The sequence below is a fragment of the Actinia tenebrosa genome, unplaced genomic scaffold (genome assembly GCF_029948245.1).
Source record: "Actinia tenebrosa isolate PJP-AT-01 unplaced genomic scaffold, QUT_ActTen_1.0 PGA_scaffold2__45_contigs__length_23673736, whole genome shotgun sequence".
In the NCBI taxonomy this organism is placed as follows: Eukaryota; Metazoa; Cnidaria; class Anthozoa; order Actiniaria; family Actiniidae; genus Actinia; species Actinia tenebrosa.
In genome coordinates this window covers 16,005,133-16,018,305 of record NW_028292579.1, presented here as the reverse complement: position 1 = coordinate 16,018,305, position 13,173 = coordinate 16,005,133, and the positions used below count along the sequence as shown (strand labels likewise).

Sequence of the window (13,173 nt, the reverse complement as noted above, 5' to 3'; positions counted from 1 at the left end):
CTAAAGTATTATTAAATAATAAGAAAGGGTTATCCAAACACGCTGGGAGCTGTAGAACACGAGAGAAGCAAGCTTAAGAATACGCGGAGCCGTAGCCGAGTGTTTCTCTTGCTTTTCAAGACAGGTTTAAACCGCGAGGGAACCCGCGTCAAACGTTTTACAATACATTTGGTGCAAAACGGTTCGTTTTGTTATGTCAACCAACAAAAGGTATGCACGCACCCCATACCGACTCCCTGGCTGTAAAGGCGGGTTCACACAAGCAATGCAAATGCAAATACAAGCAGAAAATTACGTGTGAATTACAGCAACTCAAACGCAAGAATGAAAACTTTTAATTTTCTTGGGCTTGCGCTCGGGTCTGTGGTTTTAACGTTTCAAACATGTGTTTACTAACACAAGACAAAACATGTTCTTGATGTAAACAGCACTACTGCGCTTTGGTATCTTAATGGACCCTTCTCAAAAGTATCGTGGACGCGAGGTTAACATGGAAATACGAAAGAAATCACACTTTTTCGCGGTGGAATTTATGGCATTGCTTTTGTATTTTCATGTTAACCTCGCGTCCACGATACTTTTGAGAAGGGTCCATTAAGATACCAAAGCGCAGTAGTAAATAAAGGTACATCTGCCTGCAATTACGTGTCAGGTGTGAACCAGGGTTAACTCGTTACGTTGTCTTCCTCACCTGGCTTGACCTTTAGCTTAAGTTTCTCTTCTTTAGCTTCTGTTTTTTCTTCACGTTTTCCTGCGTCTACGCTCTCCTCTGGCGCAGCTTTCGCGGGCTCCTCCTTTTTGGATTCCTCTTTCTTTTTCTCATCTTCTGTTTTCTCTTTCTTTTCCGTTTCTTCCTGTTTTTCTCTAGGTTTGACTTGTGGTTTTGGTGGTGTTACCTCTGGCCTTTTTATATAGGACGGTCTCACCAGTCCCTCCTTGTTAATTTTCCCCGGTTCACGTTCGGCCGTGGGGACCCTGGGACGAGGGACGGGCGCCAAATCTTCGTTTGACGTCTTACGCGTAATTCGTGGTTCTGAACCCTGAGGAAATAATTTGGATAGTTTTGATGTACTGACCCTTGCAGTGATTCTCATTAGGGCTTAATTTGGAAGACAACACAACAAAATTTTAATTAATTGAAGTGAAAAAAAAAAAAACAAACCCGGAATCCTTTCTATTTCCTCCAAATTGAGCTGTACTGAATTAGCCTTTTGGAGGTTGAGGGGAAAACTGGGCCGAGTTGACATTGCAATGCATCTTGGGGCTGTTTTAGGGCACATATTTCCAAGATGGCGTCTATTTCGTCCCCTAAAACAGTCCCACAATGAACTGCAATGCCAACTCGACCCAGTGTGGCTAATGGGATCCACGAGAGATTTGATTGGCCACCACAATTGAAAATGTGTATACGGTGTATACCTTTTCCGCAGAAGGCCGTCTGGCCGGTTTTGGTACCGTTTCTGGAGGAACCTGAGTATAAAAGAAAAACATAATCAGAAATAATTCGGGGGAAAAAGGTAAAAAAATATTATAACCATCAACAGAAATCACTAGATGAAGAAACACTCAATGTTGTAAATGGTGTAAATCATTAGGTGACCGATGCGTTTCTTCGTTCCTTAGTTTGATATTCTTGTATTGCACGTTACATCGCGGCCATGTTGGTGCCATTTAACAAAAGATTTCTCAATAGCATCCATTGTTAACGGCACCAAGATGGCCGCCGTGTTTTTGTCTTTTGTCTCCCTTGGGAAAGCTTGCAACCCATCAAAAAGTAACTCCTGCAGCTTATAAAGTCCCTATTATAAATCAAACTAACCTTTCCAAAACTGCTAGTTCTTTCTTGTCTCATCTTCATCTCAGCCAGCAGCCCACCTCCAGCCATACCCCCAATACCAATACCAAACTTCGGTGGACCAAACTTTGGCTTTTCCTGGACTTGTTCTTCCTTCTCCGCTTCCTTCTCCGCTTCTTTATCAGCAGCCTTGTTGTCACCTTCAGTCGTGGGATTAGTCCTTTCTCGTGCAATTGGACGGGAACCTGGTGCTGTGGCCAAGCGGTCACGAGGTTTGACGGGCGGTTTGGGTGGGATGACGGAGGTTGGTCGGTCTTTGGGAGGCGCAGGTTTTGGGGGTGGTGGTTTCTTGGCTTCTTTTGCCTTCGCAGTAGTTGGGGACGTCTTTTTTGCTGTTGCTTTTTTTTTTTAAAAAAAAGAAAAGAATGTCTCGTAAGTGATGTGACTTTAGGCATTTTCTGAATTCAATAAACAGGATGCATCATTGTATAGCTTCAACACAGACAACACCATATAAGGCATGATAAACAAGATGTACCCAAGCTGGGCCACAATGCTCCAAGTTCGCTGTCTCAGAAAGAGTCATTGCTACTAATAGTGCACTGTGACCGAAAGGAAACATACAAAAGAAGGAAAGCGTTACAACACTGGACAAAATTGTGTTACAATCACGTGTCATGCAAACACAAGCAATGTTTTCCCATTTTAAAACACGTTCCCTTGAGTATTATTCCTTTATTGACCGTAAATGTAATCTAATGGAAAAACTCTTGTTTCCTCAGGCCTCAAATTACGACCAAGCTGCCAGTCTACCGAAGACACAGGAAATGTGTCCGATGTTGGAATATTTCCTTATGAAAATAACCATATATGAAAAAATGCAATGAAATAAACTAGAAAGAGAATGAACGAAGAAAGACACAAGTCAATAATGGAAGGATATTCTTAATAAGTAGAATAAATGAGAGTGAATGAGAAGGAACACATTAATGGAGGATTATAACGAACGAGGAAAGACAAAACTCAACAATGGAAGGTTATTCTTAATAAGTAAAATAAATGAGTGAATGAGAAAGAACACATTAATGGAGGATTATAACAAGTGCAGGCTCATTGAGGTGCGCAGTGAGGCATGGGATTGGATTGCCTAATAAATCACGCAATGGACCATGGGAAGGAAGAAAAGAGGAAAAGGAGAGCTTAGAAAAACTAAAAAAAAGTTATAATTTAGTTTTCTTAAGAAATTTAAAGAGGATTTAAATCGAAGCTAATGTTTAGTAAAACACGTGTTTACCTGAGTAAGGCACAGAGGGGCTTATTTCGGGTTTAGCGTCTAGAAATTAAAGTTAAATCATGTGTTGAGATGAGTTTACACATTTAATACGGTTCATGGATTACTACTACAATTCCCAGTAGACCGAGGCAGTTGTGATTTTTTATCGCATTTGTAGCGTCTCTTATGTTAACCGCAGATGCATTTCAAATCGACCACGTGATGCCAATGTTGTACCACGTGGAAAGTGTTTTTTCACCAAGCGATAAAAACTCGATTGCAGTTCGATCGCGTGGTGTAAACATAACAGTCCCTACGAACTGCCTCGGCGTACTGGGAAGAGTAGTAAGATCAATCGCACCTACCAACGGTAAGCAAATATACAGCTGTTTCAAAAAAGATCCGATGCGCGTAGCATAATGGGGCTGTTTAGGGGACGAAACAACGACAATTATTACTCTTACTTTAAAGTCCCTATTTTCGTCCACTCCTTCTGGGATTACACACTGAAGAGATTACCTTCAAATCTTACACTTTCTTTCCCCAGGGGGAACCAAAAACGTTATTTTAGCAGTAGGGTCACCCTACCTTCATATCAACGCGATAGACTTAGAGTAGGTGTCTGCGCCAAAGCTCTTAATTACAAATTTTATATCTGTTATATCGTTTAAGGATCAGCATTTAGTGTTTACCATCGGCATTTATTGCTTACTCAATATTGAATTAAACTTACTTATTAGATTTAACAGCACTTAACCGCTTATTCTTTTTCCAAGGTTGAGGGGAAAACTGGGTCGAGTTGGTATCGCAGTGCATTGTGGGACTGTTTCCAAGATGGCGTCTATTTCGTCCCCTGACTAGTCCCACAATGTACATCGGTGCCAATAAGCCTAAAGCGAAATGCCGTTTTATCCCCGTCTCTATACCATAATAGTTTTTAAAATTCTTTCATATTAAAATTTTTGATTCCTTAGGGAATACAGGAACAACAGTCATAATTAAAGAACAAAAGCAGTGTGAAAAGGATTATGGTCTAGAGACAGGGGCAAAACGTCATCTCGCTTCAGGCTTATTCTACCCAGTTTTTTCTTCGACATCGGAATGGCTAATTTAAGAACAATTATTATTAACCATTGTTTAATGGCGACTTTAGCAAAAACAGTCTAACTGTAAATTAAGTATAGCTTTTAACTTTGTTTTTAATGCTTATTGTTATAAACATTTATTATATTATTTAATGCTTAACTGATATTTAGCTTTAAATTATTCACATCTAAATCACCTATTACTCTAATCCATAAACCACAAGGCGTTTTTCATTTCACGTAGAAACCATTAATATTTAAAGCATAGGATTAACGGCGCGATTACAAGGAGCAATTTTCACGAAGCATTGCAGCGTGTAACCTACAGCGCAATTTTTTTTAAAGGTTGCGAGACAAGTTGCAGTAATTGCTGCCAAAGTAGAACTCGTTTCTATTTTTGTCAACGATTACGTCTCCGTTGCGCCGTGTAAACACTCTTGCACTTTGTTTCGCAACGATGTAGCGAGACATGTTGCAGAGAACATTGCTACGTGTAATCGCGTCTTTAAGGTTATAAGTAGTTTAGATGTGATGAAAAAAGCTCTCCCCTCTCCTCCTCCTCCCTCACCTGTGGTACTGGATGTTGTAAACCATTGGCTTCTCATACCATCGTTACTTCCTTCTGTTCCTGAACTGGTTCGTTTCTTCTTGAAGAACCCTGGCAGACTTATGCCACTAAGGGGAAAAAGAATATCAAGAGAAAGAGGAAATTAATGAAAAATGTAGCCAAGATTCATGGTAATATACCAACTTTGTCTGGATGCAATGTCCCACTTCAGACCAAGTGTTCTTTCCAAGAGTATCATTTCTTTGTTTAATGGTAGCGCACGAGAAGACATGAATATGGGCACAACTCAAACAAAGAATCTTATTCTCAAGAGAATGAAACGTGGTCTGAAATGGGGAAACACTGTGACAATATGAATTTTATTTTGACTTGTTTACCCCGACATAGTTAATAAACATTGTACAAAAAAAACAAGTTGCTGGTCCCCGTGAACTCCAAAAGCAATTACTATGACAGGTTTATTTAGGACTCAGGCTTTCCTTATGTTTGTCCTCTTTGTCACACCTGTGTTCTTTTCTTAATTCACTTGGTACAAGTTGATCATCTTTCTAACACTGTTTACTCATGCTAGAGTGCATACCATATATTCAATACACCATATAATATCTTTGTAAGAAATTGCACAAATTTGCGCAAATTAGTAAGTTCAGTGCGACGAACAACGATAGGCAATGAGCGATAGGCGATAAACGATAGGAGATGCCAGAATAGCTGGAATGACTTGTGTTTCTTATTCTTATTCTTGTCAATGACACAGATGTTGCTGTCGTGCAATCACCGATCGCCATTTACCGTTCGCCTCTTCAACGTTTTTTGAAATAGCTGTATATTGCTAGTTCTACTAGTTATCACCACTTGTATATTGGAAAAATGAACGTACGAACAAGTACTTACCCTTTGGGAATCCATCCAGCCTTTTTGGATTCCTAGAGAAATATAAAGTTACTTACAGTAAAATTGGATCGTAATAAAAAATCTTGCTGAAAAAATGAATACCATGTGCAAACAGGAGACGTTATCCATTAGTGCTTAGAGTACGAAAACTAAAAGTGTATAACCTAAATAGAACTAAATACTGCTTGATTATGCTAATTCTGTTGTTTAATTAGTGCTGTTTAGTGCTATTTAGTGCTAAATAGTGCAGATGCACGCTTATAGCCTTTATACTCTAGTATGGTGCATTTAGTGCGATAAAATGACAGGGCCGAAAAAAAAGTAGTTGTGGATAGAATTGCAGGCTCACCTAACTTGAACATTTTGTAAAAATGAAATTGCAACAAAAGAGTAAAAGTTAAGTTCAATTGTTGAAATATTGTTTTCTAGTCCATGATGTCATGGGTTTGCGTGACTATCGTAGATTAATTTGTTACAAAATCTAAGTGCATTATATTTCAGACATTCAGGGATATCATTATTATTATTATTATTATTCAAGGTTGCAGGATTTTCTCTGATTAGTTTTAACGTAGTGTGACATTAATTTCTATTGTTAGGATTACGTGACAACGAGCGTGACATTATCATTTAGTGACGATTTTCTATTAACAGATGTGTGACATAGTTATCAGTATGTAGTTTTTTTATGACTTTTCTTATACCTTATCGTCCTTTTCTGATGTCGTCTGTTCGTTTTCCTGCAGTAGGAACATGCGTTTGTGAGATGAATGTGTTACAATTAATCATGCATGTTTCTGTACAGCATACTCCAAGTTCTGTTGTGTTCTTGTAACACCTGTTGTCCTGTCCATGAAACCTCAATAATGAGAAGCCTGCGCTTGCGTGACACTCCGTTACAACTATTTATTCAACAGTGAGTCACACGAGATTATGTGACACTACACTGCAACTAATATACAGTACGCTTCAAATGTTTCTACATTTGCTGCACGCCTATAGCACATGTTACCTCGTATTGTATATTCTGTCACACAACATTGATTGCGTGACAAGACGATACACAATTTAGGCATTTATATAAAGTATTACTACGGTTGCTGCGGTTGCTACGGTTTCCCGTAATAAATGCTATCCTGTGCGTTGTGGACTCTAAGGTCCGTCCACACTAATACAAATGCGTTTTCGTTTGAAAACCCATGCTTTTCTATGCGACTACACAGCAAAACGACCCAAAAAACGCTGAGCTTTTTCGTCCAAAACCCATACATTTGAAAACGTTCTCCAGAGTGAAGACATTTGAAAACGGAGGCCTATCGTGTAAGCCACCGAGGTTGAGGGAATAACTGTGTCGAGTTTGCAATGCAGTTGCTATGCAGACCTCATTGCATTGCAGTGGCAACAGTAAAAAATGAAAATAATTGTACTGTTGCTGCCATCTAACACTGCTGCCGATGGTGCAAAACCCCTGTTTTTCTTTTAATACAAGATAAAGATATATAGTAAGATATTTTATCAAGATATTATAGATTATGCTAGCCCAAAGAACCTGTCTTTGCATGATTCTCTTTTTGGAAGAAGATATAAAAGAAAATATAAATACAATAACTTGGTAAAGAAATGCTTGTTACCTCTGTGTTCTTGACTACAGGCTTGGGTTTAGGAGCTGGTTTAGGTGCAGGTCTGGGTGGTGTCTTAGCTGGAGGTTTGGCTTCCTTCTTTGGCTTGGCTTTTGGCCTTTGGATAAACAAACATTAAATGACAAAATCGTTTGAGAGGGGTGAGGGTAGGGAGTTAAGCATGAAGCTTGACATGCAAATAGACCCGTTCACGACCCTTCACAAAAACGTGCTGAAAGGCACGCATGCACAAACATTTTTCTCTAGTGTCCTCTACAGCTTGCGATGCAACAAGTCGAACAACAAGTGGCACAATTTTGCTGCACTTGCTAATGTACCTAAATTAAAGCGTGGCTGTCATTAGTAACATGGGCAGAAGAAATGAAAAGCAGAAGCAGAATCGTGTACTGTTGTTATGTCTAGTGGTGGTGTGTACAATATAATTATACTAAGAGCAACCAATCACAATCACTCTACACCAGTCTACTTGGAGAGTTTATTAACGAAGATGGCTAGCAGACATGAGTATGTATCTTGTTCTGGTAACCAAGTGCAAAAACATTACCACGATGCTCTCTGAGAAGGTACAAGTTCTATTACTCATGCTTGGACTCATGCATCTCGTTAGTAATGAAAAACTAATGTCATCTCACGTCTTTCTGAAGCTGTTAATACTTGTGTGACATGACAATGTCACGCAAATGAAGAGTTTCTACTTGTGTGATATATGTCACGCAACTGAAGAATTACTACTTGTGTGACATGACAATATATCACGCAACTGAAGAATTACTACTTGTGTGACATGACAATATGTCACAAAACTGAAGAATTACTATTTGTGTGACATGACAATATATCACGCAACTGAAAAATACAAGTGACGATAGATAGTACTTACTCATTTTCAGGAGGAGGCGTTTCCCAGAAATGATCAATACTGTTATCCTCGTCCTCATTTTTCTCCTTAGTTATTCCATTGGTCACCTGTGGTCGGTTAGACGGTCGAGTAGGAAGTCGCCGTCCCTGAGCAGGGCGTGGTCGGTCTTTCCCAAGGTGGTTGAGCCCACCATCTTTCTTCTCCACTGCATTTAGGTCTACAGGAAGAATACAAGACTATGAGTACACAACGTTCTCACTAGCTGTGTCAACAAATGTAGAAGAGAATGAGATGAAAATAAAAGTTAAATATATATCACAGTGTTATATTATCTAGAGAAAATATTTATACTCCAGTTTCGAGCTCTCTGTTGGTCAGGGTTCGCCTCGATTTTGCGTAGAATATTCACGTCTTCCAGTAAAGGCGTGTAGAATTTTAAAAGTGTATATTTTGTTGAAGTTGTGCATTCTTTACTTTACCGTTGGTATTTGTGAATATTGTCTGTAATCAAGCAACACAGCGGTAATTTGGAACTCGAAAAAGGTCTATTCCGAATGACTGTGAAAAGTTTACGGACGTGACGTGACGGTCACGCTGCCATGGTGACGTCATGCACAGCGACCTTTTGGTGTACCAAAATAATAAACTTTCTATCCTCGGGGAATTGAACTCTATTTTTATGCAGAAACTGTTCAGAAAGTTTCTATTGTTTGATAAATTAATACGGCTGCCTTGTCACGTGAGTGAGAACGCAATGTTCATGTTTAACGGTGGAAGGAAATGTTAGAACACGACCCAACTGCACAGTACGTCCGTACCTCAATGTATTGTAGCCGTACGTAAAGCAATTGATTAAGCAATTACGTAACGCAATCAAGTTACGCTGCTTCAGTACTACCCGCTAGCTTAGCGATTCGAATAAATACAATGGTTTTCTTTCCTTTTTTTCTAAGAAAAATGTAAAACCCACGAAAACATTCCGAGCTGCGCAAAAAATGAGCTACTAATAGAATGTAGAGCCGGAAAACACCAAGACTTGAAGCTTCTGGTAATAATACGAAGCAATTGAAGAACTGGACGTCAGCCAAAGCACGACAGGAAACTCTAACTAATGTCTTACATCGTGCATTGGTCTCAAAGAAAACGAAATAAATAAAGAATATTAAATGATCGAGCGGAGACACGAATTTTCATTTTGAGTAGAAATATCTGGAAACTACTTTCAAAGTTATCCTGAGTGAGATGAAAATGAAATTTTTTTCTTGGCTTGTGGGAGGTATTTCTTATGTAATTTCTTGTTAGTCTCATTTTCAAAGCTACTTTGAAGAGGGAAATTATAATATTGATAATGGGATGGTTTAAAGATGGTGACAATTTCACTTGTGAAGACTACATGTACGCGTGATGTGACGGAGAGACAGACAGACAGACAGACATATGGACGGACAGACAGACAGAGGCAATGAAATGCATAGTCAAATAAAGAGACTCAGGGGAAAAAGACACAGACAGACAGACAGACAGATGTTTCATTGACAATTGTATATTAAAACAAATTCTATTACGTCTTGTAGTCTTATATCGTTCAACTAGAATAAGTATCATCGGTTTCGAAACCTCTGATTCTGCATACGACCCAGGTAATACAGAATGAGACCACATAAAAAGTTTAAACAGAAATTTTGGAGGAATTAATTATCTACTCACCGAACTCTACCGAAATTTTCGGCGGCGTTGGAGCCTTGCCTTTCTTCGTCACCATTGGCGAACCTTTCTCTTTCTTGGCAATAACAACGCTCACTTCTTCAAACTTTTTCACGTCAGCATCTTTATGAACTTCTTCTTTTTCCTCAAGGTTTTCCTCCGAGATACTGTTCTTTGGTTTCTGACGACTAACCGTAGGTCTTCTCTTGCGACTCCTTGGAACTTCCTCGGTATTGTCGCCAGCAACGAGTAAAGCCGAACTAAGCCGATTCTTTGCTTTTCTTGCAGCCTGTAAAGAGTTTGAAAAAAACGCCAGCATTATTTGAAGACACATTCGTGTTCCTCTATGTTTTTGATTCGAGTTTAGAGAAATGATATCGGCCTAAGCCAGCACTCAAGTATATGAGAAAATCAGTATTGAACTTTCGTTTTTACCTTTGTTAGTTTGTAAATTTAGAACTGAGTCAAGACTTTCGAAAGTGAAAGATTCAAACAATGATTCAACAGTGAAAAATGTTTCTCCAAAAAAAACTGGAGTCAAAAATCAAACGTGCTGGGCAAAAATTGCATTTTTGTGGAGGGTCAAAGAAGTGTGAAGTAGGAGATTCCCAGAGCCCTGAACCTTCTTTACCACTTTTGGGCTCAGGAAAGTTGAATCAGGCTGAGCTGAAGCCTATGTCACGTCATATCACGTTTCCTAATGTCACGCAACTGAAGTGGGGAACCGACTGTGTTGTTCTTTTGGATAAGAAAAAAAACAAACGTTTCTTTCTCTCCCTCACGTAGATCTTTCAAACAAACAAGTTGCACGAAGGGTTTGATCCAAATGATTTGGAATCAAGGCGAGTAAAGCACTGTCTGTCACAATTGCGAAAATTTCCAAGTATTTTATTATGTCTTGTCAAAACGAAATGTTTTCTACCAACGAAAACGAAATATGCTATTCATTAATATTTGGTGAATCTTTCCACCAATGAGTTTTTTATATATTATATTTTCGAGTAAAAGCTGTCATTTTACGGAGCCGAAAATGTTCGCTGAGTTCAGGTTGAGAGAAGCGAAATCATCTGGATTTGTGTTGCCCTAGAGTTGTGACCCAGAGAAACCTCACGCTCCTGTGTTCAAGGAACGAGACGTAAGACTGAGAACCAATAATGAGAGTGAACCTCTGAGAAATGTATAAGAGAACCTCTAAAAAATGTATAAGAATCACACACCACGGTTGTGCGAAGGGTGGATAGCGCTATAAGACGGGTAAATCTTATTCAGTGGATAAATTTATTGGATAACTGAAACAGCATGGACTCATTCACTGGATAAGGCCGATTTATCCGTCGGATAGCGCTATCCACCCTTCGTACAAACGGGCCCAGTTTCGAATTGCAGGGTTAGCTTCGATTTCGTATTGAATTATTTTGGATATTAATGTGTTCCAGTGAAGGTCCGTGGATTTCAAAACGTTTGTGTAGACCCCTTGCATTGATTACCTAGAGGAATTGTTCTGGGAGACAAAAGAAAGGCCGTCTTTTCTTACGCAAAAAAATAGATTGTTTGCCCCCCAGAACAATTCCTTTCTGGACTCAGTGCAAGGGGTTTAAGTTGTGCATTCTTTACTTTACAGTTGTTATTTGACTATTCTGACGCTGAATGGAAGCTAACCCCCCATAAATGAGTCTGTGATCGAGGAACACAGCAGTATTTGACTACTTCGAAAACGGTCTTTTTTTTCACTATATATTAGAGGTTTTCGTGTGAAGTTTGGCCAGGAAACACGTCATAAAGTAAAAGCTCTATAGGGTTCGCAACATCCGTTGCACCAATCACAGCGCGCGAGATTACTGCTCGTCCAATCAAAATGCTTTGAATGCATCGACGTGGCACCATGACCTGCACGGCACGGTACGTCTGTAGCGTGAAGAGAGTAAGTAATAATACTTACGACAGCTGCATCATCAGTTTCTTTTTCCGGTCCCTGGTCACATTCATCGTTCAGGGCCTGTTTCTGGCGATAGCCCTTCAGGAGAAGTTCCTGCATACAGAATAAATATTGTAAATAAGCATTACACGAAAATATATCCTAGCTGAAGAAAATACCCCATGGTCGTTTTTGAACGTCATAGACTATTCTAGTCATGTGGGGGGGGGGGGGGGGGGGGGCAAGTGGTGTGGGCTGCTGGAATGTCGCTTTCCGCGAGCTCCGTTGCTTGTTGGTTCTCTATAGACCTCTTTACCTTGGGCATGTTTTACCATATCAGACCACGTGTTATTCCCTAGAGTATCATTTCTTTGTTTAATGGTTGCACATGAGAAGATGCATGAATATGATACAAGTTAAACAAAGAATCCTATTCTCAAGGGAATAATACGTGGTCTGAAATGGGAAAACATTACGCCTGAGCAAAAAAGGTCAATTTTGAAGGTTTTTTGGGGGTTCTTTGGATTTTCTTCCTTCGCAAAAATATATTTCGGAATTCTAATTCGAACTGGATTAATCAGCAGCCTTTACCTAAGGAGAGCAATCAACTTAGTGCAACCGTTTTGGCAAAAGTAAAATATGGTCTAGATTCATTATGGGTTTTGTCTTCAAAGAAAGAAGAAAAAAAGAAAGAAAAGAAAGGAAAGAAAGAAAGAAAAAATAGGAAATTAGAAAAGACATATTCCATGGATGCTATAATAATATCAAAAACTATCCAAACTGGCGAGACAGACACTTTTTGTTTAGTATTTCGGGCACACAAAAAATAAATAATAAACTTTACCAAACGATATCAATTGCAAAATAAAGCGTAGAAGCATTTTAACAAATATGATTGTATTACACTGTCACAGGCATCCCAGCCATTTTTAATACAAATTTGATAGGAAATATAGGTTGTGTAAGTTCTAGATATAGGAAAATATAGGATTTTTTCCCAAAAGTATATGCACTTTATAGGAGCTAAAATAGCTTTTCAGTGGCGTAAGCGGCAATGATTTGCAGAACCAAAAAGCCAACAAAAAAAAAAAAAAAAAAAAAAAAAAAAAAGGAACCAAAAAAAGGGAGCACCATTTTATTACCTTCGCCAAATATGCTAAACAGTGTAAAATCTAAATATATCACTCAGCACTCGTCCTATTTATAGGAAATATAGGAGGTTTTCTTTAGATATAGGCTCTTTATAGGATCCTATACAAATTATAGGAAATATAGGATATATAGGAGGCCTGGGATGCCTGCTGTCAGCAACAAAGGCAAGTATTGCACCAATACCGTCCATATCATGAACGAAAAAGATTATAACCTTGATACAGATGATTCAGTCGATAAAAAACGACGACAAGCACAAGAAGACTCGAAATAACGAGATTAGAATGT

General features: G+C 39.0%; 1 protein-coding gene across 7 annotated transcripts in view; it reads right to left on the bottom strand.

The window, feature by feature from the left end:
• The window catches only part of LOC116297813 (F-actin-uncapping protein LRRC16A), a 53,468-nt gene that overhangs the window by 2,197 nt on the left and 38,098 nt on the right, over window positions 1-13,173 (bottom strand). For 2 of the 7 annotated variants that reach the window (XM_031706111.2, XM_031706112.2), the window contains 11 exons: window positions 11,758-11,847; window positions 9,822-10,107; window positions 8,136-8,331; window positions 7,247-7,352; window positions 6,320-6,355; window positions 5,616-5,647; window positions 4,722-4,828; window positions 3,090-3,128; window positions 1,820-2,193; window positions 1,420-1,470; window positions 692-1,040 (listed from right to left, as the gene is read on the bottom strand). In XM_031706111.2, the coding sequence (XP_031561971.2) occupies window positions 692-1,040; window positions 1,420-1,470; window positions 1,820-2,193; window positions 3,090-3,128; window positions 4,722-4,828; window positions 5,616-5,647; window positions 6,320-6,355; window positions 7,247-7,352; window positions 8,136-8,331; window positions 9,822-10,107; window positions 11,758-11,847 (1,666 nt within the window). The remainder of the gene's footprint in view (window positions 1-691; window positions 1,041-1,419; window positions 1,471-1,819; window positions 2,194-3,089; window positions 3,129-4,721; window positions 4,829-5,615; window positions 5,648-6,319; window positions 6,356-7,246; window positions 7,353-8,135; window positions 8,332-9,821; window positions 10,108-11,757; window positions 11,848-13,173) is intronic. The other 5 variants (XM_031706113.2, XM_031706118.2, XM_031706114.2 and 2 more) reach the window with 4 other exon arrangements.